The 25,450-nt window shown below is 51.2% G+C and overlaps 2 protein-coding genes across 10 annotated transcripts in view; one reads left to right on the plus strand and one right to left on the minus strand.

Moving 5' to 3' along the window:
- Positions 1 to 3,529, plus strand: part of ARSG (arylsulfatase G) — a 103,453-nt gene extending 99,924 nt beyond the window's left edge. For 5 of the 9 annotated variants that reach the window (XM_013054503.2, XM_045080939.1, XM_004749094.3 and 2 more), the window contains one exon: positions 2,578 to 3,529. In XM_013054503.2, coding sequence (XP_012909957.1) covers positions 2,578 to 2,948 — 371 coding nt within the window. In that variant the 3' untranslated portion in view covers positions 2,949 to 3,529. Of the gene's footprint in view, positions 1 to 949; positions 1,127 to 2,577 lie in introns of all 9 variants that reach the window. The other 4 variants (XR_006607016.1, XM_045080941.1, XR_006607017.1 and 1 more) reach the window with 3 other exon arrangements.
- The window catches only part of WIPI1 (WD repeat domain, phosphoinositide interacting 1), a 33,215-nt gene continuing 11,294 nt past the window's right edge, over positions 3,530 to 25,450 (minus strand). Inside the window, exons 4-13 of the mRNA XM_045080943.1 lie at positions 23,851 to 23,947; positions 15,631 to 15,728; positions 14,957 to 15,049; positions 14,206 to 14,276; positions 13,492 to 13,599; positions 9,299 to 9,463; positions 8,406 to 8,513; positions 7,539 to 7,657; positions 6,965 to 7,065; positions 3,530 to 4,056 (exon numbers count right to left, since the gene is read on the minus strand). Coding sequence (XP_044936878.1) covers positions 4,009 to 4,056; positions 6,965 to 7,065; positions 7,539 to 7,657; positions 8,406 to 8,513; positions 9,299 to 9,463; positions 13,492 to 13,599; positions 14,206 to 14,276; positions 14,957 to 15,049; positions 15,631 to 15,728; positions 23,851 to 23,947 — 1,008 coding nt within the window. The 3' untranslated portion in view covers positions 3,530 to 4,008. The remainder of the gene's footprint in view (positions 4,057 to 6,964; positions 7,066 to 7,538; positions 7,658 to 8,405; positions 8,514 to 9,298; positions 9,464 to 13,491; positions 13,600 to 14,205; positions 14,277 to 14,956; positions 15,050 to 15,630; positions 15,729 to 23,850; positions 23,948 to 25,450) is intronic.

Consider the following 25,450-nt stretch of genomic DNA (forward strand, 5'->3'; position numbering starts at 1 on the left):
CGGTCAGCACGCTTAACACGGTTCCTTTCCCCTGAAGAGCGTTTCATTCCGTTGTTTGGCTTTAAATGCCAGTTTGGCTGAACATGAAATGGGAGCTTAGGGATACTTTAAAGTGTAATTTACTGGACAATGGACTGTTTCAGAAAATAGACTTGAGAGGTTGAGTTAGCAAACCGACAGAAGTCTCTGCATCGTGGTTCATTAGCCAACCGTCTTAAATGTACGTTGTAGAAATGCGATACTGGGTCCGTTTGATTCTCAGAATCTTCCAGTGGCTTCTTGCTGCCCACTGAGTTCAGGCTCCTTCCAGCCTGGGTCCCCACACTTTTCCAGGGTCAGTTCTCCAAGAGCAATGGCCTTCGTCCTTGGCCTCATATCAAAACCTCTCTCAGTACCCCAGTCAGGTCATAAAACTCCCTCTCATCTTCCCCGCTGGGTACAGTTTGGGGAACCTCTGATCATGATCACGTTCTGCGTGTATGCCAATCATTTGGGTCCATGTTTTATTTCCCCTACTAGTTTTGAGCTTTGTAAGATGTTTCCTTTTTGTTGTCTTTAAGTGCTGAACACAGCGCCTCATACCTCCCAGGGACCCTAACATTTTTCTTTCAGTGAATGAAAAACAAAAAAAATAAGCAAAACAAAATCTGGGACCTGGTGCAGATTCCAATTTGATTCAGTTGTTTCATGTTAGAGCATTCCAAAGAATTATAAAGAACAGAAATGATTTTCCTTGAGTGTAAATACGTGATCCCGAAGAAAAACGTGGCATAAAAACAAAACAAGTTCTTTGAGTTCATAACTTGAGGGATATTAAAAATGCCACAAGAATTATTGATTCTCCAAAGCCTAAAATACAAACCAGTCAGATATTTGTTATGCTTTCAGATGGAAAGTTTCTAGATTACAGTCCTTACATTACATTATCTCAGAGGTATGGGTTCTGCAGGCCGAGTTAATTTCAGAAGTCACAGCCCTGCCAGAAAGCCCTTGGCCCCACGGGATTGGAATCCTGAATGTTACTATGAAGTCATCGGACTGTTCAGAAACGATCACAATCGGACAGGAATTATGACACCCAGGGGAGGGAAGTTCTTCTTCTGAAGAGTCACCAAGTCCCGGGATGGTGAGCACGAGGGTGGGGAGGACGGAGCCCCACGCATCTGGGTGTGTGTTGGGGAGGAAGAGTGTGCCCTGTTTTGATCCCTCCCTTCCCCTTCTCTTTGAAAATTCTCATCCTTATTACTCAAAACTATTTCAGGTAAACAACATGTCTTGACATCTACTACATTAGAGAATGATGTGGAGGGAGTTTATCCGCGAATTTTGGGGCTTTCTCCTCTCTGGCTCCCTCCTCCTTCCTGAGATTTCTACTCGTCCATTTTCTCAGGCAACCCTGAGCTCTGTCCCAAAGAGCTCAAGTCAAACGGACTACAGTTCCCTCGCTGGGCTCTAGCTCCTCCCTGCTACACAGGTTGAGGGGTGTCTCTGTTGGGGGATGGGTCTCTTAAACGCAGACCCAACCCCCGTGACCTCTGTGTTTCAGTGATCAAGTTCTTTTCAGTTTCTGCCTACCTTGGTAACTTCCTGGTGCCTTCCTTTTTTTTTTTTTTTTTTTCCTAAATATGTTGCCTAGAATTTAGAAGTGTTATCCGTAGGAGTGCTTGTTCCATGATTCTGTGGAGTGGAAGTCTTACATTTTTCTAAGAGGCATTCACCGCTGGCCTTGCTCGACTGACTGCAAACCTCATTCTCTGTCTGCCCTTTCTTGGCAATGAAGAGCCAAATTGGACTCCAGATTCTAGGCACAGACAGGCACTCTCGGGTTCTGCCGAGTGACCTGAATGTCAGCTGTAGGAGGAAGACCATTAAGGAGGACAAGTAGGCAAGAGCATGGCTTTCCCTGAGCAACTGATGAGTTTCTGCCCTATTGTTTGGCTGCCAGGAAGCTCAGAGCTCAAGGAGGCATTCAGGGATTGCCACATTTCTGGTGGCTGTCCTTTGCAGGGATTCCTTTTGTTTATTCGGTCGAATTATATTAACTTCTGCCAGATACCTATTTTTTGAATGGAAAAGGCGGGGAAAAAAAAAAAACAAACAGTCACCTGAATCATTAAGAGCTAAGGATGCAGCCATGACTCCCATTTTTTGTTGCTCCTCTTCTGAGGCTGCCTCCGTAGCCAGATTCGAGTTCGTACAAGAATCTCAGCTGCAACCCAAAGTGAAATGACTCGCCTCGCCTTCCTGCCCCGTCCACCTGATGCGGATTTTGGTGTTCAAGAAATCAGTGTTTAGGGGAAGAGATCTTATTTCCTCACAAAGGGTAGAGAGGAGAGATCCCTGATTGGCTGTCCTAAGGGCTCTGAAGGCAAGTTCGGGAGAAGTTCCAAGTCATTCTGGACAATGGGAGCATCCCTGGAATGAATCTCCAGGCGATTCCTTGGACAGGCAGAACAGTTGTTTGAATATTGAAGACCTGGGCTGTTCGGATGAGTGTATGGTCAATCACGATTCTCCTCTTCCCAGCACAGGGCCAAAGCTAGTCTGACGGGGTACTTGTTGTCACCCTCTCTCTAGGTGGAGCCAGAGCCTGTGATGGGGCCGTGGGGCCTGCGCAGCATCACGAGCCGCCTCTGATCTTTAACCTGGAAGACGATGCTGGGGAAGCTGTGCCTCTAGACAGAGACGGTGCCGAATACCAGGGCGTACTGCCCGTGGTCAGGGAGGTCCTCGCCGATGTCCTCCTAGACATTGCTGGTGACAACACCTCCAGAGCAGATTACACTCATGATCCTTCTGTGACCCCCTGCTGCAGTCCCCACCACGTCGCCTGCCGTTGCCAGAGTCCCAGAGCATCCGCCAGACCGATTTCCCCCCAGGCAGAAGGTGTTAGGAAGCGAGGGCAAGTCCCAGCTCCAGCTCCAGATGCTGTAAAACTAAGTCTCTGACTATTGTCCTGAAGCCACTGTGTTGTGCCCCCGGCAGCCCCTCCCGCGTGTGGTGGTCGAGCCAAGAGCATTCGGACTTCGGAGCTAGATCTGGGTCAAGCCCTGGCTGTGATTCTTTGAATCTGAGGATGAAAGAAGGCGATTTAGGAAAATGCTGGCCACGTGCCCTGACACAGCACTTACTGTATTTCAGTTTCCTTTCTCTGCGCCCAGTTTGGCTGGTCGCTTTAGCATAGGTTCATCCCAGCTGGGATGGAGGACACTGCTTCTCCCATCTTTAATATGCATCCCTGTCAGCTGGGAGCTTGCAGAAGTGCAGACTCTGATCTGTGGGTCTGGGGGTGGGGCCCAAGAGGCTCCATTTCTGGGCGGCTGCTGGGGGAGACCTGAGTAGCACCGACGCAGACTAGGACCGAGTTAGAGGTTTCCGGGTCTCAGCACAGAAGAACCCACAGAAATCCATGGCTCCGCTCGCCTCCCTCCTCCCGCTTTTAAAGATCGGAGGACTGTATTCTAAAGATTTTAGGCATCCTTCCTGCTTCCTAAAACCAGGAAGAAATAAAAGTTGAAAACCTCAAAAATGAATTGCCATGATTTTATTATTAGTGTCCTAAATGGGACTCAAAAGGTAATAAATGATTTATTGCAATCACTGCAAAAATACTTTGCCTGGCAGAAAACAGTCTCTCTATGTACGTAATATACAAGAAATACAATTCAAAGAGATCTTCCTATAAGTACATTTTTACATGGCATACATTTAAAAGAATGCCCTTCATCATATAAGTTCCGGTTATAGACCAATATGGTTGGTTAACATTGACACTGTGGCTGTAACATAATATTTCGGATAGCAAGATGTGTCTATAGTGTCTCTCGTATCCACTGGCAACCAGGGCAGAGGAGAGCTCGGAGAGCCGTGAACCATGTCCTGTGGCTTAAGCAGGCGGCCCCTGCCCCCCTTTCTGCACACACAACTGCACTCCATTCTTCCACCTTCCTTGTTTTCTCCAAAACCACCTGACAGGGGGGTGTCCTGATTTCTGAGGTGCGCTTCTCATCAAGACTGCTTCGTTTTGCCCTTCTGACTTCCACGGCACAAGATTATCTACCAAAATCAAAACAGAATGGCCTTACTCTTTCCAGGAAGAGGTGGTTAGGCAGGCTGCATTATTAACAGATCTGAGCCCACACGGGGTCAGCAGGGGGAGGCTGGGCGCTGTGGAGATTTTCCGCATGTCCACGGACTGGCCGTCACTCGCGGCCAGAGAAAATCCACCCATCTTAGGTGTAGACGAGTGTGGCACAGTTTCCAAAAAAATACTGTGTATAAAATGTGTGTACATGTGTGGGTATTTATATGTATATGCATTTTTTTAAAGGCTCATTTTGTAAACACAGACTGCTAAGTCACTACTAAAAAGTCGGTAAATACCCTTGGTCCCAATTCCCTTACTCCTGCTCACGAGAGTAAGACTAGTTGGAGAGAATACACAGACTTGTAAAGGTTGATGTGTTCTTACAACAAAAACAGCTTCCCAAATGTGGCACCTTTCTACAGTACCTGAAATGATCGGTTCTCTTATTGTTTATGGAGCAGAGTAAATCTCAAGGAGATAAGAGTGATCAGATCCAGGGACATGTGAGTATATTTTAAAACACACACACACACACACACACACACACACACACAAAACGAAAACAAGGGAAGACCCACTTGCAATGACCTGTGTTCTGAAGGCAAAGGCCCAGGGAGCCCCTCCTGAGATTAGCGGGGCAAGCCCATGATCTGAGCTGAAAGAGAGGTGGTTTGAACAAAGCTGAGACTCCAAGATCTTTTCACGATCCCAGAAGTTTTTAAGAGATGTGGGTAGAGGTGTGAATTCTGGCCACGTATGTGTAACAGGCACACTGATGAGAATAAGGGAAGGAGAGGAGTTGTCCACATCTCCTCTCCTGTTGGACATCGTTGCCAATAAGGGCACGAGATGGTCCATGTCGAGAGGAGGTCCCTGTGGCCCTCACACCTCTGACCCCCGTGTAGTGAGATGGACAAGGCTGTCTGCCGCCACACTGGGAGTCCACAGCAGCTCGGTCCTGTCCTCCCTGTCTGTCTGGAGGCTGGAGGGCGGGGCTGGGGTCTTGATGGCCTCCATGACCCCAACCACCAGCTGTAGGGTCTAACCGGGATCTCATTCAGCGAGCCACACTCTCACTGGCAGGAGGCCTTCCTTGTGTCTAAGTAAAAATCCCAGAAGCAAGTTAAACCAACTTTATGTGTTTGGTTCTTAAGAGGGAGATGGGACAAGCGGCTCATACCCAGCTTCCTGGCAGTGTTTAGGTGAACAGGCCTCTTGACAAGTTCTATCACTAGATTTTAAGCATCTCCATTTTTTTTTTTTTAAACTTCAAACACAGGATAGACACAGTGTACCTATTATTTTATGCAGGTTTTCTTTGGCAGGGGACCATCTCCTGAAAGCCAGTATCTGAAGTACGCCAATTGTTTAAGTACAAGAGGTTGTAGAGCTTACTTTGATGACAGTTAAGGACCTAATTAATAATCAAATAGTCTCTTGTAGCAGTCACAGACTTTCACCAAAACTACTGAAATGGAACCTAGTGGGTGAAGCCTCTAAACCCGGATGTCGTGGGACACAGTTATCCCCCGACGTCTGCTCTGCTCTGGTTCCTAGAAGATACAACCTCGGGTAACTGACCGCCAACTCTTGAGGGGAATGGAAGAACCCCCTTTATGGCTAGTTGGGGTATGAGAACCCAAAGGCAAAACAACTGGTTTATCAGGAGACAGCAAGCCGACAGCTGATTTTATATTTATAATGAGTGTTTTTAAGAACCAGTGCTTTCCACCCCTAAAATATAAACTGGACTTATTGGTACTGGGTTTGGCAATCTGCCTATTAAAAGCCAGAAATGTACCTCTCAAGCAGAACTCTGCAGAGCCTTTATGGGCTGTCCCAACCCCATCCCTCTCGTCATGCACAGAGGGCCCCAAACAGCCTTTTTTTTTTTTTAAAAAAAAGCTGACTGGGCTTACCAGGTCGCCCCAGGACTTCTACAAGAAAGAAACTAGACCTGGATGCCATCCTTTTGCAAATGGAATTTCAACTGATGTGAAGTAGTGCTCTGGGGAAAACACTGTAGCCTGAGACCCAACAGGCCCCGAGGAGCCCAGTCCAGCTGCAGGAGCCTGACTCCACAGCTCTTTGAGTCTGGGCCCAAACACGGCTTCCAAGTCTAAATGATTTCCGGTGTATCTGTGCCCCACTCTAACCGTAGCTCCCAAGAGCTGTCTGCAGGTTGCTCGAAATGGAAGCTTGAAGAATCAGAAGCTAAGGAGGCGCCGGCAGCCACCCAGAGCAAGGATCCTCTCTTGAGACAGGAATGCTGGAAGAAGCCAAGCCTTGCAACGGGCCCACCAGGAGGGTGCTTGTTGCCATAAGGGCTGAAGCAGGACGCAGGGAAAGGCAGCAGAGCGCTCCACCGGGCCTCCCACTCTCTACCTGACTGCCGGGCGGGGAGCCCGGGAGAGCCCAGGTCGGCGGTGAGAGCCTGAGGAGGGTGAGGGTCTAGCTGGCTTGCGGAGCACAGAGGCCCAGCCCTGTGAGAGAATCATCCTTAGCAAAAAGGTGGCAGTATTCTGCAAAGACATCCTTAAAAGGAGCCTCCGGCAAATGGAGTTTATGCAGGCACGGATACCCACCTCCGGTGCAGCACAGAGAGTGCAAAGGAAGCCCGGTTAAAATGCCTCCAGGCTGCTGAGACTCCCCGGATTAGTACTCGTTATTGGAATGCTGCCAGCTTTAGCCTGACACCTGCCGGCTGGTCTGTGGGGCCTGCGGCACAGGGCAGCCGCCGTGGCTTCGGACTATTAGAGGGGAGGTTAGCTGTGACAGCGCGAGAGGACAGGGAAAGTGACTTCGCCTCCTGCCCAAGGTGAAGGCTTCCTTCTAAGCGCACAGACTGAGCCACTCTTAGGGATTCCTAATGCTCACAGGGGGGAATTCATTCTCGTCATCAAGACACACTGGTCCGGTGGCAAACTCATGTTCGGGAATAACCTCTCCTCGGAGGGCTCCGCCGTCCTCAGAATAACCTGGAAACCAAGAATGAGACATGAGAGAAGCCCCACGGTCTCCTCTTCTTACGCTATGAGCCCGGGGCGGGAGCCTCCAGGGAAACCACGGGAAGCTGCTTTTGCCTTTAGAATGGAGAGAGACTGGTGCTCGCTTCGGCAGCACATGTACCAAAACTGGACGGAGAGACTGCTGCAGGAGTCAGGTCCCCACGAGGTGCAGTTTCCTCCAGTGGCCGACCTCACCCACCTTCTACCCCAGGCACCGCCAACTCTCGACCTGTGGCCAATTCTCAGAGGGGTGACCCTATTCGTTTGGGGCTCTGCCTGCCAGGTTTAGGGACCTGACTTGAAAGGCTGTTCTCACGGCCACACTGGAGGAGGGAAGGGGTTCAGGGAGCGTGTTCCATCCACGGGTGACGGTGCAGAGAGAAAGCACGGTCGGAAAGGCGGCCCCACGTTGCCCCCGGCCAGGCCCCCCCATCCACACTCACCTGGCACCGTGGAGGCCGACGAGGTGCTTGGTCTGGCTACAGTTGCTGCGTAAGACTGAGGTAATGAAGGTCTGAGGTCATTTTCTTTATTTTCTTCCGTTGTTCCTGAGCTAATCAAGCTAATTACAGCAATTGGGGGAAGGGGAGAGAAAAAAGAGATCATCACATATCCAGGCTATTGCCAGAAGGAAAAGCACCCGGAAGCTCAGGCTTGCCCACTCGAGCTTAAAGTATAGACCTATCTGGACACCGCTGGGTCATGTGACCTCCCAGGGACCTTGAACGGCCTGTGTCAATCATGCAACTCCCAGTGACCCCCTTTCTCTTGCTCTTGGCCCACCGCGTTGCTGGCTAGTTTTATCAAGTTAAAAAAAAAATGGTTAGCTTCTTTCTTCTAATGTTTAGCTTCTTTCTCGTATATGCACTGAGCGAGGATGGGCCCTCTGCTCTTCCTGAAACACCTGGCGAGGACGCCGAGCCACACTCGCAGCGGGGGGCTCGCGCTGTCCTGTCGCCGCTGGAGGAGGTCGCCTTGCTCTCAGTCACAGATGTCAGGAGAACTTCTGGATTCTGTTTGGGCACCACTGTTGAGCACCCATTATGCACGAGGAGGAAAGGCTGCAGGAAGACATTCCCTTTCTTCGAGCACGTGGTACTCATCCCGGCACTTTTCTAGAGCGTCCTGGGTGGTGAGGGCACTGGACACTGAGCCCCGCACGAAGCGCGTGCCCGCTCGAGCTCTGCCTCTGAGAAGGCCGGCGAGGAAGACAAGCGAGGGCCCTGAGGCTTGTCGTTCGCGGCTCAGGGAGCTGCTCTGCTCGACACAGCCAGCTCTTAAAAGGCTTTTGTGAAAACTAGTCTCTTCACCTGTGGGTCTTGATTAAGACACATTCTCCTCCGTCCTGAGGGTCCAAGTTGTAGATGTAAAGGTGTCCATTAGACGATGCGACCAGCAGCCTCGGCAGTTTCTGGATCCTAGAAGCCAAGGGAAACATGTGCTGTGGTCTCAGCAGTGACAGGTGATGGGCCAGCTTCAGATACAAAGCCTCACCCACCTTGGCCGTCACACTGGCTTCTCCTGCCCCCAGAAGCCTTTACCCAGCCCATGGGCCCTTGATTCTGGGTGTTTTTGGCCCTAGTGATCTACCTGGAGGATTATTTCTTGTCTTTGAAAGTAACTGGGCATGAGACAGAAGGAGGCGTGTCGTGTGCCCGCTCTTACTCCACAAAAAGCCACGGCAGCAAAATATCCGCTGACCTGAGCAGGATACAACTTTTGGCTTATGTGGCTCTCTGTCTTTTACGGTGACAGAAAGGACAAAGGACAAACTTGGCCCACTGCATTGCTGGCTAGTTTTATCAAATTAAAAAAAAAAAAAATGTTTCGCTTCTTTAATAAACTCCTTTAAACCACTTAGATAAAGTATCTATCAAGCCCAGAGGTGTCTGAACCCGGACTGTGGAACTAGAGCCTTGTTACAGAGTTATGTAAAAACGGGAGTTGCTTTCAAGATAGTGTCATTATCACCAGAAAGTTGGGGTTCCCGTGCCAGCTTCCGGCACCCCCGCCCCCCCAAAACAGGCATGACAACCAGGGAGGAAAAGCAGCTGACGGACACGGCAGCCTTCGAGTCTGCTCACCCTTCCTCTTGGCCGTCTCTTGTCCTTTGGCTCCCTGCACGTGTTTGGGGACTTTGCACTCTGGGCAAACAGCCCGGCGAAGGCTTTTGCCGGCGGAGGGTGGGCGGGGCCGTACGTACGTGGAGAGCGAGCAGATGTTCCTCTGCCCAGAGAAGTTCAGACGTCCGGTGGCGAAGGCCCTGTCCTGGTTCATCATGTCTGACACCTGGGTGGGGAGGTAGTTGGAAGCAGCCATGAACATTTTTCCCATGTAGCCAGTCCAGGTCGAAGGTTCTTCTGGTCGGCTGGGGGAGCAAGGCACAGGTGGAGGTGAGACAGCCCCGTGGGCCCGGGCCCTGGGCCAACTCCCCGCCCGCCCCAGCGCTGGGGGATGTGCTCGAGGCAGCGGGAAGGAACTGTGCCTTCGCATCGCGTCCTGCCCACCCGCAACAGCTCGGGACGTTCTCTGCTGGCCGTGCCAGAAGGGCACCGAGGGCTTGTTTGTCCTGCGGAGGGGCCATCGTGAAGCCGTTAAGTGGTTCCCAATGCTACCTCTTCCCTACATTAGAGAAGTTGCATGTGGTGATCAATCTGATTTCCAGATTTCTAAGAAGGGGGGCCAGGGGCGGGCACGAGACGGGATCGCTATCTGGACTCTGAAAACGAGGCCCAAGCCCGTCTCCGGCTCGCGGAAGAACAGCGCGATCTCAGGGTCAAGGACTCCCTGGTCAGACTGAGTGGGAAGCAGACGTCCGGGCAAGACGCTTTGGACGGTGTTTGGTTCCAGCCCTGAAGCCGCCCGGGTCCCCAGGGATTCCCAATGGTGGAGATAAATCAGAGGGGACCTGCTGCGTCCCCTGCCGTCACCTGGCTCCGTTGCAGGGCGTCTGCCGGACACGGGGGTGGCTGCTCTGTCGGTGACAGGTGGGAACGGGTCGGGGCACAGCCCTGCCCTCGCGCTGTGCGTACTGGGGCCGCATCAAGGACTAGTGGCCACACGCATTCCTGGGAGCACTGCCGAGAGGCCGCGTGGGTACAGGGCCTGGGCGGTGGCGACCGCACGCCGTGGCTCGGAAGCACGGGTTTCTTTCTCGCTCTGTTTACCAGTCGGGTAGGTGGGCCCTGGACAAGCCTCTGGGCCTGGATGTTCCCATCGGAAACTGACGGCCCCTCTTAGTGGTTTCGCCCTTATTCTGTGATCCTGAGCATCACGAGACAGACCCGTCCTGTTTGCTCTGCGTCTCTGTGCCAAGGGGTAGGATGTGCCAAGAGGCAAAGAGGCCCCGCACCCCTGGGGCAGACACGGCACAGAGACGTCAACTGTGACGCCCCGCGGAGGGTGAGGGTAGGCGCTCCTCCAGGACGGCGGAGGAGGGACAGGGGGATGGAGTTCCTTCACCTCCCAGAGAAACCATGCTAACCTCAGCTGGCTAACATGCCACCTGGCAGGGCTGTCCTGAGCACGGGAACAGGTGACCCCTGCTGAGGACTCACGTCGTGCCTGGCACACGGCAGATGCTATTTGATAAGACGGTGTCTGCACCGACTGGGGAATGTTCTGGGGGTGGTGGCCGAGAGGCCGGGCTCGGGAGGCAGGTCCAGCTCAGCTGTGGGTGCGCTGGGACAGGAAGGCAGAGCAGGGGCGGGACGCAGAGGCAGAGGCAGGTGCACAAGGCCTATGGGAGCCACAGCCAAGCTGGTCTGGCTGTGCTGCCTGAGGCGGGAAGGCCGCACAGCAGGTAAGATGCACCAAGAAGGGCCTCGAATGCCCGGCTGGTGGAGCAGGCACTTCTTTCCCAGAGCTGGGGGAGTGGGGGGCAGTAACAGTTTCTGAGGAGAGAGGGTCAGGTTTAAAGGAATGCTTCCAGAAAACTAGCCCACTGAGAAGATACAGGACAGACTGGTAAGAAGAGCCCAGAGAGAGTGAGACATAACCGAGCAGACAGGAGATGCTCAAGACCCGGTTCAGGCGGCAGCCTGAGAAACGGGGCTGCAGAGGCCGGTGGGAGCCATCACAGTGGCTCCTGCTTCATGCACAGCCAAGTGGAAGGTCAAGAGCCACCCGGGGGAGGAAGGGGTTGTTCCCAGCTCTCTGCGATCACTGACGGAAGCAGGAGAGCCTTCAAATGGTAACTTCCGGTCTGAAGCCCCAATTACGAACTCAGATGAAGACAGGGCTGAAGCAGGGCTTGGGGTCACTCCCAGCAGCCCAGCCGCCCTCCCGTGCTCCGCACTATCACACCAGCTCCTGAAGAGATCTGGGCTCTGAGAGGAGATAGGAAAGTCCAGAAAACAAATAGAAGCTCTAGGGAGACCATGCAGGGTCAGAAGAACTACAGGACAAACACTGAGCTCTGGGATGCCCATGAACAGGGGTGGACATTCGTGGGGTTCCAGGCAAACAGGAGCTGGGAGGGAGCAGCCCCTGCGGTTTCCGACACTGTCGGGGGAACGAGGTTTCGCAGGAAAGAGCCTTGCACTAGCCTGTGGAGGGAAGACGGAGCCAGGTCTGAAAATCCTTGGCACTTACTGACTTGGTTGCTGGAACCCTTGGATGGAGTTTCAGAGGAAGGGGGGCAGAAGCCAGGTACGGGTGTCGGACACACACTAATACATACACAACAGGAGTGGGGGACGGTGTTGGACAGACACGTACTACACCAAACAGCCAGAACGAGGCCGGGCACGGTATTTGGAAAGTGGGTGGAAAACGGATCTTTCTCGTAGACGTTCTACCACATTAGGAGAATTAGTTACAAAAGAGGGGCCTCTCTTGGGACAACTGTGAAAGTGTGGAGGCAAGTCCCTGGGACGTTTCCTAAACACCCCTGGAGTTTTCGCTCTGAAGATCTAGAAGCCTGGGTGGGTATAAAACTTGCTACTTCCATGCGGACCTTGGGACTTGTACACGGGGACCAGCTTTGAGCAACACACAGGACGGCTCTGAACCCCAGCTGACTTAGGGATGAAACTTCTCCCACCTCCCAGGACTCCCGTGGTGAGCCGAGGGAGGCCGTGTGTGAGAAGACTCTAAAGTGCAGTGCTCTATCGACGTACGAGAGTCATTGTCATTGCTAACTCCGCCATCTGCCTTCTGTGTGTAACCGAGCTCATCGCTGACACCTCGTGTTTCCATTTCCTATCACGGCACCAAAGAGGCAGGAGACATGAGGCATCTGAAGTTCTGAGGAAGGTATGGACCAGAAGCTACGAGAAGCTACCAGAAGCAGGACCTTGACCTTGGGGAGAGGTCATGGACAATGGCTGGTGGGGAGGAGAGTCCTTTCCAGTGTGAGGTATCTCCAAGGGTAGGCATGGACATGCCCACAGCAGGTAGTTCATGCTACGTCTATGTCCGAGTGCTCACAGCTACGGCGGAATTCCTAGGAATGGCCCCAAGATTCCATGCCCCAGTCCCCAGAACATGTGACGGTGACGAATGAGCCCTCCAGTGACTGTTATATGGCCCAGATGGCCGGAGGTAGGGAGATTACCCAGCTGGGCTTGCTCTAATCACAGGAGCCTTTAAAAGCAGAGAGGGCTACCCACCTGGTGGCAGACAAGGAAGGCAGAAGGCCCAGTTGGAGCGCTCCAGCGCACAGGAAGGGATCGGTGCGGCACCGCTGGGCTGACAGCGAGGTGCCGAAGGAAGCGGGTGCGCTCTTGAGCACAGACTCCAAGGATGCGGGCACCTCACCGCTACCACCGCATCGCCTGGGATTCTTACCAGGAATGGGACTCGTTTGGAAGAGGGCTCTGAGCTCCAGATAAGAGGGGGGCTACCTGCCATGGGGATTTCTGCCTTGTGAGACCCTGGGTGGAGAACTTGGCCATGGGGTCCTGGACGAGCAAACGGTGCCATAATGACCATGTGCTCCTTGAAGCCATGAAGTCTGTGGTTACTCGTTACAGCAGCGAGAGGAAACTAATGTCCACACCCTCGGCTGCAGTTTAAGGCACACTGTGCTCCAGCCACTGGTGCAGCCACCGGCACTGGGAGTGTCTGCCCGCGACTTTGTGGTGGGCCAGACGGCGGAGATGAGCAGACTACTGTGCCAACAGCTTCTCCTGGGTGCAGGCACTTGCTGAACACTTCGGCTCCAGGGAACTCTCTTAGCCCTCATGACATGCCCAGGAGGCCTCGGTGATCATTTTGCACCGAGGTACAGGAAGACTGAATTACCCGCCTGGGTCTCCTAGCACAGGGCAGGGCCAGGGTGTAAACTCTGGGGGGTGGCCCCGGATTTCGTGTGTCCTTGCGTGACACCACCCCGTCGGGAAGACCTACCAGGAAGGCCGGTCCACGCGGGTTTGACGTCTGGCGCTTGCTTACCTGTTAGTGAGGTGCTCCAGCTTGAAGATGTGCACGGTCTCGGTGTTGCTGGAGGCACAGAGGAACTGAGAGTCCATACTGAACACGAGCGAGCTGATTGTCACATACCTGGGAACACAGCGATGCAGAGACAGACCAGTGAGCCAGAAAGGTGAGGGTGACTGCTTGCTGGTTCAAAAACCAGCTTTTTAAGAAAACCCGATGTGTCCTGGAGAGTCTAGGTATTCTCAGATGCCCCGACACGGTGTCTTTCACATTTAGGAATTCTTGCTGGCAAGATTCGTAAGGGGTCCTGGTCTCCAGCAGGAAGAAACAAGGCGCGGCCCCTGCCTGTCATCTCAGACGTCTTCTAGCTGCTCGGTGCACAGATCCAGCTGCAAATGCCACAGCCACTAGGATCCCGGCCCATCATACTTGACAAATTGCTTCTGGACAGTGACTCGTTCTCTCTCACGTCTCCTTTGCTAGCGGCCCTCGCGCATCAGAAAAGGGCTCCCGTGGGGCTCCCCTGGGGCTCCAGTGGCCGAGGTCCTGTGCTAGAGCAGCCGAGTTCTCGGGTCTGCTGAGCACCCAGCGAGGCGTCTCAGGCAGTGACCCTCCTCCAGGGGACAGGAGGGCACAGAGCCGCCCCTCCCTGCTCCCCCCGACCGCCACCAGCCGTCCCCTGCGGGACTTGGTGACTACCGCAAAACAGGCTTCACGGTGAACACAGACCTTTTCATGCCTCTCCGAAACTCGTAGAGCTTTTGCCCGTCCGGTACAGAGAACACCCGGATGACAGTGCCCTGTAAAAGACAGCAGGTGCACACTTCATACCATTAATGGCTTCGTACCCAGATGTCCCTTCAGAGAAGAGCTTGTTTTCTTGGTTTGGAACATCTGTCTCCGAGGAGGAAGCACAAAATGTCAGACACAGAGGCTTTTTTGTGTGTATACTGCTGTAGAAGTAACTCTTGGACCGTGTGTGCAACACTGTTTCTCTTTTCCCTCCCCGCCCTAGGCGAAGGCTTGGCAAGCTTGGATGCTGGAAATGTTTGCACTTGCTAGAATGTTCAGTCTCCGCCTCTCAAAAGACACACATTTTTCACGGCATTTGAGGTTCAACTTGATCACCTTCCCTGGCCATTCCAGTCAGAAGAGATCAATCTCACACAACATATTGTTGGCACCGTTTAGTAAATGCAGTCTCACTGAGTGTCAAGGGGGACCTGCACGAACGTTTCTCAGTAACACCCCAAGTGTCCGTGTCAAGTGTCCCATATCTTGCATAACCCAGGCCTTCTGCCTGTTGAACTACTGAGTATGTATCTACACAGCACGCGTGGGGCAGAGGTGCCCCTTGGAAATGGATTCCAAGTAGGCCCAGGGACCAGCCAGTCCCCGCGTGTCCGACCTTCGGCCCCGACGGGGTCGTGCAGCACAGCCCTGATGGGACAGCCCGGTGAAGGCGCAGCGACACACTCACCTTTTCAGAGGCGCTCGCTAGTTTGGAGCCTGAGGCATTGAAGGTGATGGCGGCCAGCGTGCCCTCGTGGGCAGCAATCGTGCAGACTGTTTTCTGTTGGTGACACGGGAAGGCGGATACTGATGCCGGGGAAGCGGGAAGACACATTTCCTCTCCCTCCCCTTCCTCTTTTCTTCCAAGATGTTCCCCTCATCTGCTGGGCTCCCTGCCTCTCTCTCTCTCTCGCCCTCCACCAGGCCGTATAAGCTCTGTGTCCTATTCTGGGCTATCGGGATTCTGCCTCTGTTTCCACCCCTCTTCCCGCCCTCGGGAACACGGACAGCCGGCTGCATGCTCAACGCGCCGTGATGCTGCCGCTACTTTTTGGGGATGTCCCCCAGCAATCCTGCCCTGCTCCCTGAAGCCTCAGAGAGCAGAGGGCCGAAACGGGAAACATCTGGGCACTGTCACCGTGACACGGCACAGCACGACACCTTCCATCTGACCCTGGGCCACCAGCTGGCGGGCAGTTTCCACGACACTGTCTACATCTGACTCGGCCTGATGTGCTGCCTCATGTGTGGCTTCTCCCCCCGCCTCCCGCTTCCCCCACCGGGACAGAGCCTGTGCAACACCTGCCGATGACCTCACAGCCGAGCAGGAGGGCTGCGTCTGCTGGGTCGCTGCCAACTCACCAGGGAGTGTCCATCGTAAAGCACAATCTCGCCTGTAGTCAGGCTTCCAGGGTAGGCCACATACGAATTGGAATGGTTGATAGAGAGGGCGCACAGACCTGGCAAACAAGGGACAGCAGATGAAAAGCAGTGTCCGAGGGAGAGAACAAGCCTGGACAGGGCAGCGGAAGACAGCGTGGCCTCAGCGCCACCTACTGGCGAGGGGAGGAACGGCTTAGTCGATCTTCCAGTGGATTATTCTTGCAGTAAATTCACACTTGACATTGGCCGGGTCCTCCCCGCAGGAAAGCAGTTAGAACTCAGAACACTGCAAAAGCTCTTCTTCACGTTTTACTGCAGGGCTCTGAAACCGTGTCTATTTCTCTTTCATTACTCTCTAAGGCTATGAGAGAATTTACTCTTCATGGAAATAGGTCTTCCTACTGCAAACTTGGCCTTCCTACAGGTGACCAGCTGCAGCTGGCCAGTCCTATCAGGTTGGAGGACCCAGGAGGCGGAGGGTGAGGGGAAGGACCTATTGAGAGACTGTTCATTTCTAAGTCAAATGTCTGCCTCGATAAGGGAAATGGGCAAATCCAGAGACGGAAGATCCTTTGAGGGCTGGATCCTCCGTGAAGATGGGGGGTGTCTGCTATTGAAACAAAGTAAAGAAAGAGGACATTTTGGATTTAAGGTGCTTCGGCAGTATTCTGGAAGAGTAAACAGCCCATCACAGCACTGAACTGACATAAATAATTTTTCTTTATGAGGAGACTCAAGTTTTGGGGTTGGGGGGGTTGTTCTAAAAGTATTTAGGTAAAGGATTTTCACAGCCATAGCTGGGTTAATAGTAGAGGTGTGCGTGTGACAGAAGTGAATTCAAGGAGTTGTCAGAACTGAAAGCATCATCAGAATAAGAACTCTGAGATTAGGCCAGAGAGATATCTTTTTAAATGAAAAAAAAAAAGCAACTGACATCTTTGTTACAAGTTAGTGTATATGTGTGTACACACACACACACACATTTTTAAAGTAGGCTCCATGCCCAGTGTAGAGCCCAATTCAGGGCTTGAACTCACAGCCCTGAGATCAAGATCTGAACTGAGCCAAGAGTCAGATACTTAACTGACTGAGCCACTCAGGCGCCCCACAAGTTAGTCTATTAAACGGGTTTCTTACACTTGTGTAAGAAAAATTCACATCAGGCTAAAATGTACCCAACCTAATCTGTTGGGGGAGGAGCAGAGGAAAAAAAATCTAACATTGAGAACGGAAACCAAGGTCCTCCTTCTGGCTCCCTGGCTTTGATGAGGACAAAGCTAGGGCTGTGCTCTTATCACTTGAACCGTGAGAGGAAAGTGACTAAGTGCAGAGCCCTTAACTGCACGCTCTGGCATCCTGTAACTCCCACCTGCACAGGATCCTGCTCAGCCCCAGCCTTAGGGAGAGAGTCTAGACTCTCGTATCTTCCCAGTTTTGCTCTGGGAACCTGAATTCCCCCATTTCATCTGGGCTTCTTGCAATCCAAGTGCAATTTCAAGAGCAGCTAGCAGGTGGAAGGCATTCTGGTCTTGTGAAACAGAAGGCAAGAGCAGGGCAGGTCGGGTTGGCTTGCCTGGTGGATTCCCAGAGGGCTGCGTAGCAGAATAGGCGGTCAGACTGGACACGGCAACTTGGGGGGGGTGGAACTTGAGGACCACACCAAAGAGTTTAGATCTTACAAATGCAGTGGGTATGTGCCGGAGGTTTCTGAGCACGTAGGTTTAAAAAAAGCAGTGTTAATCAAAACCACAATGAGGTACCACTTCACACCCACTAGGATGGCGATAATCAAAGAGACAGATAATTGGAAGCCTCCTCCGCTGCTGCTGGGAAGCTAACACGGGGCAGTGCTTTAGGAAACAGTCTGGCGGTTCCTGAAAAGGTTAAACACAGACTTGTCGTATACGCCCCCAATTCTACTCCTAGGTATATATACCCAGGCGGAATGAAAACACCAGCCACATGAAAAGCAGTATCGTTCATAAGATTCAAAAAGGAGAGACAACGTAAACATCTATCAGCTAATGAATTTGGGTAAACAATATCCTTACGATGGAATTTACATGCTCTAACACGGAAGTGACACAGAAGACCACATATTACATGATTCCCTTACATGTCACATCCGGAATAGGTCCATCTAGAGAGACCAAGTAGATTAGGGTCACCTGCAGCTGGGGGCATGGGGGGTTGGTGGCTAAGAGCTGTGGAGTTTCTTTCTGGGGTGATGAGAAGGTTCTAAAATTGACTGGTAAGGGTTACACAACTCTATGAATATACAAAATGTTACTGAATAGTGCACTTTAATGGCATGAGAATTATAGCTCAACAAAGCTGTTAGGAAAAAAAAAAAAAAAAAAGCAGGGTTTTAAGAATATCTCCTTGGCAGAGATGGGCTGAGGACACAGAGTCAAGATCCAGGTCTACCATCCACTGTGTGACTCTGGCTGGCTTATCCGTGGCCTTGTGAGGTCCACCTGTTTATTATCCACGGCAGGACGGAGCCGCCCACGCTGACCCTTCCAGCTTCCACATTCTAAGATGCCAAATCTTCATTTACTTATATCTTCCATCTGAAAATATTGAGGACCCTCTTCGCAGCAGGGAGAATTAGGAGGTCTTTGAGCAGAAAGCTTGGACAGGTAACTTCCAGTGGCCCTGTAGAGTTTTTTTTTTTTTTAATTAATATTTAAATGTATACACAGAATAATGGACATTTTAAAATTTAAATTAATATGCAGTGTCATGGACGTACACGATACTAGTTTTCTGATCCACAACATAATGATCAGATATTTGTCATCTCGAGGGAGTGATGGTCTAATAACCTTCGTCACCATATAGAGTTATAATTTGTTTTTTCTCGGGACGAGAGCCCTTAAGGACTAATTGTTGTATCAACTTTCAAATATGCAATATGGTATTGTTAACTACAGCCACCATGCTTTATGTTACATCCACGTGGCTTATTTATTTTATAACCGGAAGTTTGCAACTTTTGACCCTCTTCAGCCATTTCACACGACCCCCCAAGACCCCCCACCTGGCAGCCACCAGCCTATTCTTTGTATCTTTTTTTTTTTTTAAGATTCCACATCTAAGTGAGATTGCACAGTATTTGTAGTATTGGTCTTTCTTTGTCTGACTTAACCCACTTAGCATAATGCTAAGATTTCCTTTTTTTTTTTTAATGCCCGAATCACACTCCCCTGTACCTACGTGTGTAGCACATTTTCTGTATCCACCCATCCAGCAGACCCGGGTCCTTCCACGTCTTGGCGGTTCTAAACGATGCTGCTATGAACATGGGGGTCAGATTATCTTTCCGGGTTACTCTTTTCATTTTCTTCAGATAGACACCCAGAAGTGGCACTGTTGCATCATGGGGTAGTTCTATTTTTAATTTTTTGAGGAACCTCCATCCCGCTTTCCGCAGTGGCTGCACGAGCCGCCGTCCCGCCCACGGCGCACGGGGTTCGCTTCCTCCACATCCTTGCCAGCACGTTGGGTCTCTGTCTTTGTAATAATAGCCATTCTGACATTCTTTTTTTGTTAGAGCGTAAATATCCCAGAAAGGAAGAAAAGCTTAAACCTAACATCGAACCTTCTGTAATATCTGACAGAGAGTGGGATGGCGCTAGGTTCTAACAGGGAAAGGGTGACTCTGGCCCGTAACTGCTTGTCTGAGAGCTTTGTCTCCGATGCCGGCCGATCCAATGAATTTAGCCAAGGGATCCCGCACACCAGCCTTCTTGGACTTAATGAAGGTCCCCAGAAATGCTCAACACGAGTTCCTTCGCTTTCCTGTGGTCCAGTTCTCAGACAAATCCAACCAGACAAATCCATACAAGAATGCATTTCTTTCCTTCTGGAAGCCTCCAAGGAAAGCATCGAGAGCTTGCTTTCAGGCTTGGATATTACCATCCTACCCATCTTCTGTTCCCCTGACAGGCAACACACAAAGCCTTCTTCGGGAAGGAAATAAGCCTTGTCTCTGATAACAGTTTATAATAGAAAAGTCATAGTGTAAAAGATCTGCCCAGTCCAGTAAATATAAAGTAAGAGAGAGAGAGAGAGAAAAGCACTCGTTATCCTAAAACCCAGAGGCTCTTCACTATTCTCAATATTTGCACATAATTCCTTCCAGTCTTTTTAATTTTTTTAAAAGATTTTATTTACATGACAGAGAGATCACAAGTAGGCAGAGAGGCAGGCAGAGAGAGGGGGGAAGCAGGCTTCCCGCTGAGCAGAGAGCCAACGCAGGGCTCGATCCCAGGACCCTGAGATCAGGACCTGAGCCAAAGGCAGAGGCTTAACCCACTGAGCTCCCCAGGTGCCCCCAGTCTTTTTTCTATATAGGACTCAGGTTTTTTGTTTTGTTTTGTTTTAAAGATTTTATTTATTTATTTGACAGAGATCACAGGTAGGTAGAGAGGCTGGCAGAGAGAGAGAGAAGCAGGCTCCCTGCCGAGCGAGAGCCCGATGTGGGACTCGATCCCAGGATCCTGAGATCATGACCTGAGCCGAAGGCAGTGGCTTAACCCACTGAGCCACCCAGGCGCCCCATAGGGCTCAGGTTTTGATGTGGCTTTTTGATTTGTTTTAGAATCGACACACAGTCTCATAAATCACTGTCAGCTGCAACTTCCCTGAAATTGTTGGGCTGTAATTCTTCTGCAGTTGGAACAGAAGTGCCTGTTATCAGTGCGAGAGCCAATGGGAGCGTCAGCAGGAATCAGGAGGAAGTCCTATGATTCTAAATCATCCCCACCTTGGTATTTATAGTATGACTTGACAAACTTAAAGCAAGTTAACAGTGATTTATACCCTGCAGTTCTCCCTGGGTTGAGTAATGTCTCAGAAGATACTTTCCAAGTTTCAAAAACAGAAAATCTCTGTATTTGCGAGTGTTCTAGGTGACTGCAAATCAGAGCCATTTACCCCAGCCGTATTACCCTTTCCAGAAAGAGCTCTGGCTGGGGAATAAGCCACTACTCTGTTCGATTACACGCACTGCCATGTGGTATAGACAGCTCCCTCGGTATTCTGGAGAAGGTCGTAAGAGCATGGCACAGCCGAGATCTGCAGTTGGCAGAACTTATGAGAAGCTCTCCCCCCTCACTGCTCAGCACACAGACCGCTGTGCTGGCAGGAAATTAACTTCGAGCCCCGTCTGGCCAAACCCTTTAAAGGAAACAGCCTGCAGTCTTTGACACAACGGGAATGGCCGTGACACAGACAGACGCAAGGAAGGAAATTTACAGCTGCATTAGAGACAGGTATGAAGCCGTGGTAGAGCTCTGTGTGTGTCATTTATTTATAATTCACTAGGTTACAATGTGCTCAGCATCCGTGTGCTCCTGCCCGTTGGACAAGGGACTTTGTTTCCCTTGTGTACCGATGAAGCACGGATCAAATCAAGAGCCCAAGTTTCCATCTTACATTTTTGTTAAGAAAATAAATGAGATGGGGCGCCTGGGTGGCTCAGTGGGTTAAAGCCTCTGCCTTCGGCTCAGGTCATGGTCCCAGGGTCCTGGGATGGAGCCTCACATCAGGCTCTCTGCTCAGCAGGGAGCCTGCTTCCTCCTCTCTCCCTCTGCCTGCCTCTCTGCCTACTTGGGATCTCTGTCAAATAAATAAATAAAATCTTAAAAAAAAAAAAAAGAAATGAGAGAATGAGAACAAATAAAGGAGATAAAGGAGATGCCTGGGTCTGACATTTCTGGGTCTGACGGCTCTGAGTCTGCTGAGTGAGGAACTGGTCATGTCTGGGTGGGTGTGACTTTGACCGTGGCTGGGCTGGGGAAAGAGCCGAGCCTTTGCTCTCGCTGCACTGCTCTCTGCCTGCCCTCAGTTAATCCACCCCAAAATAACTTTGTGGGATAACCATTATCATCTCTCTCTTCCTGGAGAACAAAGGGAGCTCAGGGGAAGCTGAGATGATAATTATAAATTTCAGGATTTGAAAAATTCTTGGGCTATCTCTCCCAAAGGCATCAAAGGTGTCAGAAGACATATTTTGGTCTTTCGACCCGCCCGTGGTCTTTCAGAAGGAAATGCTAACTCTGTCCGTGGATCCATTCATAACGTTTATCTGAGACAGAGGAAACACCTCCCACTGTTTCTAATTTTTCTCGAGATAAAATTATTCCTTTACAAATAGCACCCATTGTCTCTAACATAAAATACAAAAGGCGCACCCTTGCAAACCTCCTTTTCTCCCAGTTTAAAGTGCAGAAAGAAAGGCAACCAGTGACTTATCCGAGCTGAGGAAGACAGGTCCATTTGCTAGAAATTAAGAGCGGATGGGGAGAAACTGCTTTTCCTGGGAGGAAAAAAGGCCCAGTCCCGCAGGCAGACGGAGCTGTCTTGCTGGCTGAGTGTGTACAGGCAGAAGCAAGGGAAGGTGACTGCAGTGCTAACACACGGACCCCCAGGTCCCCGGGCTGGAGAGGGTCCTGACTGCGCCACTTCCTATCTCCCCAGAGAAATGGAGAACCGAGGGAGCTTCCAGCTTCCTAGCCACCTGGATGGCCCCTTGCCCAAATCCATCAAGGTCCAGATCAGATCCACTCCCGCCCTGAGTTCTGCTTCGATTCTGCAGCACCTCTACTAGCAGCCCTAGCAGAAAAGCACATCTTCCTTCCAGCTGTCTGCACCCACAGTCCCACCAGGGGTCCTGGCCCTGCAAAGTGCGCGTCTCTGGGGACTGGTGTGGCTACATTCTGGGCCCCTGGTGGGCTGCACTTCTATCTCTACCTGTCAGCGCCCTCTGTCGGCCAGGGCACGTAGTGCATCTTCAGTACATAACTTTCCAGACCATTTCAACCTCACCTTCCTAGAACAAAAACCTAACCATCTGCAGCTCCTTCACTTACCATCTTGCATTTTATGAAATATGCTTTAAAGTCGTTGTCTCTCAGAATTTTCTAAAGGTCTCAATGGCTTTGACCTTTGAGAAAATATTTTTCATGGCAGAAATTTTATTTTTATTTTTATTTATTTTTTAAAGATTTTATTTATTCATTTGACAGAGATCACAGGTAGGCAGGGAGGCAGGCAGAGAAAGAGAGGGAGAAGCAGGCTCCCTGTAGAGCAGAGAGCCTGATGCGGGGCTCGATCCCAGGACCGTGGGATCACGACCTGAGCCAAAGGCAGAGACTCTAACCCACTGAGCCACCCAGGTGCCCCCATGGCAGAAATTTTAAAGCGCCAAGGTCGACAGGAGAGAAGGTATGCATATAACCTAGGTTTATTTTATAGGTAGAATAGAGAAGAGGGGAGGAAGCAGGAATAGAAATTTTACCGCAGGGCGGTCTGTGAGCTGGTCAGTTTCACAAACACCAGCTCCTGTGATTCTCAGCTGATCCTGCCAGATGGGTATTCCCATCCTATTTTACAGGAAAAAATCTGAGGCCCAAAGAGCCTTGGTGACTTGGGGTAGGCGATACAGACCTTGAAATTCAGCAAAAGTCGAAGAATTAGGAAACTGCCATAAACAAATTCGGCTCACAGACATTAACCTGAATCTCTGCACACGCCAGCTGTCCCAGCGCGATGACTCCCCACCCTCCCAGCCAACCAACGGCCGCTTTCTCGTTTACTTCCCGCTTAGTGAGTTCCCACGAGTCCTCTGCGCTTTCAATCCACCAAATCCAATCTGTTCCCATTCTTACATGGGGGACTGGTTCAATAGTGTTGTATCCAAGGGGTTTAGTGAAGACCAGTCTCCCAGCACATCACCCACGTCTAGAGATTTCATTGTAGCTTCATAAAACACATTCTTTGGAGCCTTTCTCCTGCTCGTGCAGGCACACCAAGTCAAAACCTGCTCCTAATAATTACACCTCCTCTGTACTGAACAACCACAGACAATAATTAGGGGCAAACACTTTTTAATATCAGATGCACAAAAATCTCCTACAGGTCTACCTTAAGTGCCTTGACACCCTTGCAGAGAAGGGGTTCCAGAAGAAAGGGGTTTGTCAGAGGCCGCGGTCCTGAAGGGTGTACAGCCTAACATAACTGGGATCCGCCACCGTGAAGAAAACCTCCAAAGCAAACACCACTGAGACTCAAAACCCACCCAAACACTGCTTCAGGTTTTTGATGGAGGGGGGGAAGCCAGTCTATGAGAGGAGAAGCTGGGTGTGACAGCTGGGGGTGGGGGAGGGCATCTCCCCTGATTTCGGAGCTCACCTGTTGGGTTTGCAGGAATATCCAGGATGGTCTTCAACAGCTTCATGTCCTTGATGTTGTGAATGTAAATGGCCTCCTCCAGGCACACCAGCAGCCTCTGCAATCACACATACGCATCAGTCCACTGGGCAGGCTCCTCCGAAAGGACCCGACCAGACAGACATTGCTCATCCTTCCCGTGAGCCCTAACTTGCTTCTAAGCCTAAAGGAGGATGAATTTTGATGATCAAGTGGAAGATTACGTGGAGGGATGCCCGTGTATGCACGCACACACATTATCCACCTGAACAGAGGCACACAATACAACTTCTTAAAAAGTTTCCTTTAGAAATTGAGATTTTTTTTTTTTTTTTTTTTTGCAGGGCGGTAGGGGTGTGTGTCTGGGTGGCTCAGTTGGTTGAGTGTCTGCCTTCAGCTCAGGTCATGATCCTGGGGTCCTGGGATAGAGCCCTGTGTTGGGCTCCCTGCTCAGTGGGGAGTCTGCTTCTTCCTCTTCCTCTGCCCCGCCCCCCGTGCCCTCTCTTTCTCTCAAATGGATAAATAAAATCTTAAAAAAAAAATAGAAATTGAGATTGTGTGTGTGTGTTACTTTCCTGTCTTTAGAACAGGGACTCCTGAACACTTCCTGATCAGACTCCCTTTGCCATGTAGGGCAATTTTGGGTAAATGTTTGGTTTATATTCCTATCAGACGGGCTCCCTTTCAATGTTCATAACAGAGTCTCCCTCTTACACAGCGTGGGATTCTTTTTTTAAAAATTTTACTTAGTTACTTGACAGAGCGAGAGCGAGAGAGAGAGCGAGAGCGAGCACAAGCTGGCAGAGCAGCAGGCAGAGGCAGAGGGAGAAGCAGGCTGCCTGCCAAGCAAGGAGCCAGACATGGGGCTCGACCCCAGAACCCCAGGATCGCGACCTGAGTTCATGGCAGTGGCCTAACCAACTGAGCCACCCCGGTGCCCCATAGCGTGGGATTCTTTACTCCCTCCATATCTCCAAACGTAGGTTTTACTCCCTTGGAAGAATCGCCGGATTTACCTTCGTTCCACTCAACTCTCCACCCCGCTCCTGCGTGCTCTCTCCAGCTCTGATAAAGAGACCCGGAAAGCCCTTCGGCTCTCATGTGCACCCCTGGTCCCAGGGTGCCCCCCAAGACCATCCCAGTGACCCCCACCCTCTGCCCTGCCCCAGGCTCGGCTCCTTTCTCTCTCCAGCTCAAGGAGGCCCTTCACTTCCTTTTCAAATGAGGCTTGGCAGGTGTAGAGCTTCTTCCCAATGGTCATGTTCTCTACCGAGTGGGAACAGGCCACGGCGTTGCCGTTGGGTGTGTCAAGGAACGGAATGCAGAGCTCAGTGCAAGTGTGGATGCTGGGTGTGGGTGAGGGGCTCTCGGGAAGGACTTTTTGGTTCGGTGGCTCTTTCCTCACTCAGAGCAGCTGCCCACACCCCCTGCATGAGCTGACTTGGCTTCCTCTAAACTAGTGGTTCTCAGGCTTTGATGAGCTTGCCGAGCACGTAAGGGGCAAGGCCCGGCCTCTTCCTGGAAATTCTGGTTTGGGAGGTTTGAAACAAGTACCCAGGTCATTCTGAGGCACACCTGAGTT

Source organism: Mustela putorius, unplaced genomic scaffold, assembly GCF_011764305.1.
Source record: "Mustela putorius furo isolate JIRA1106 unplaced genomic scaffold, ASM1176430v1.1 tig00000487_pilon_pilon_pilon, whole genome shotgun sequence".
NCBI lineage: Eukaryota > Metazoa > Chordata > Mammalia > Carnivora > Mustelidae > Mustela > Mustela putorius.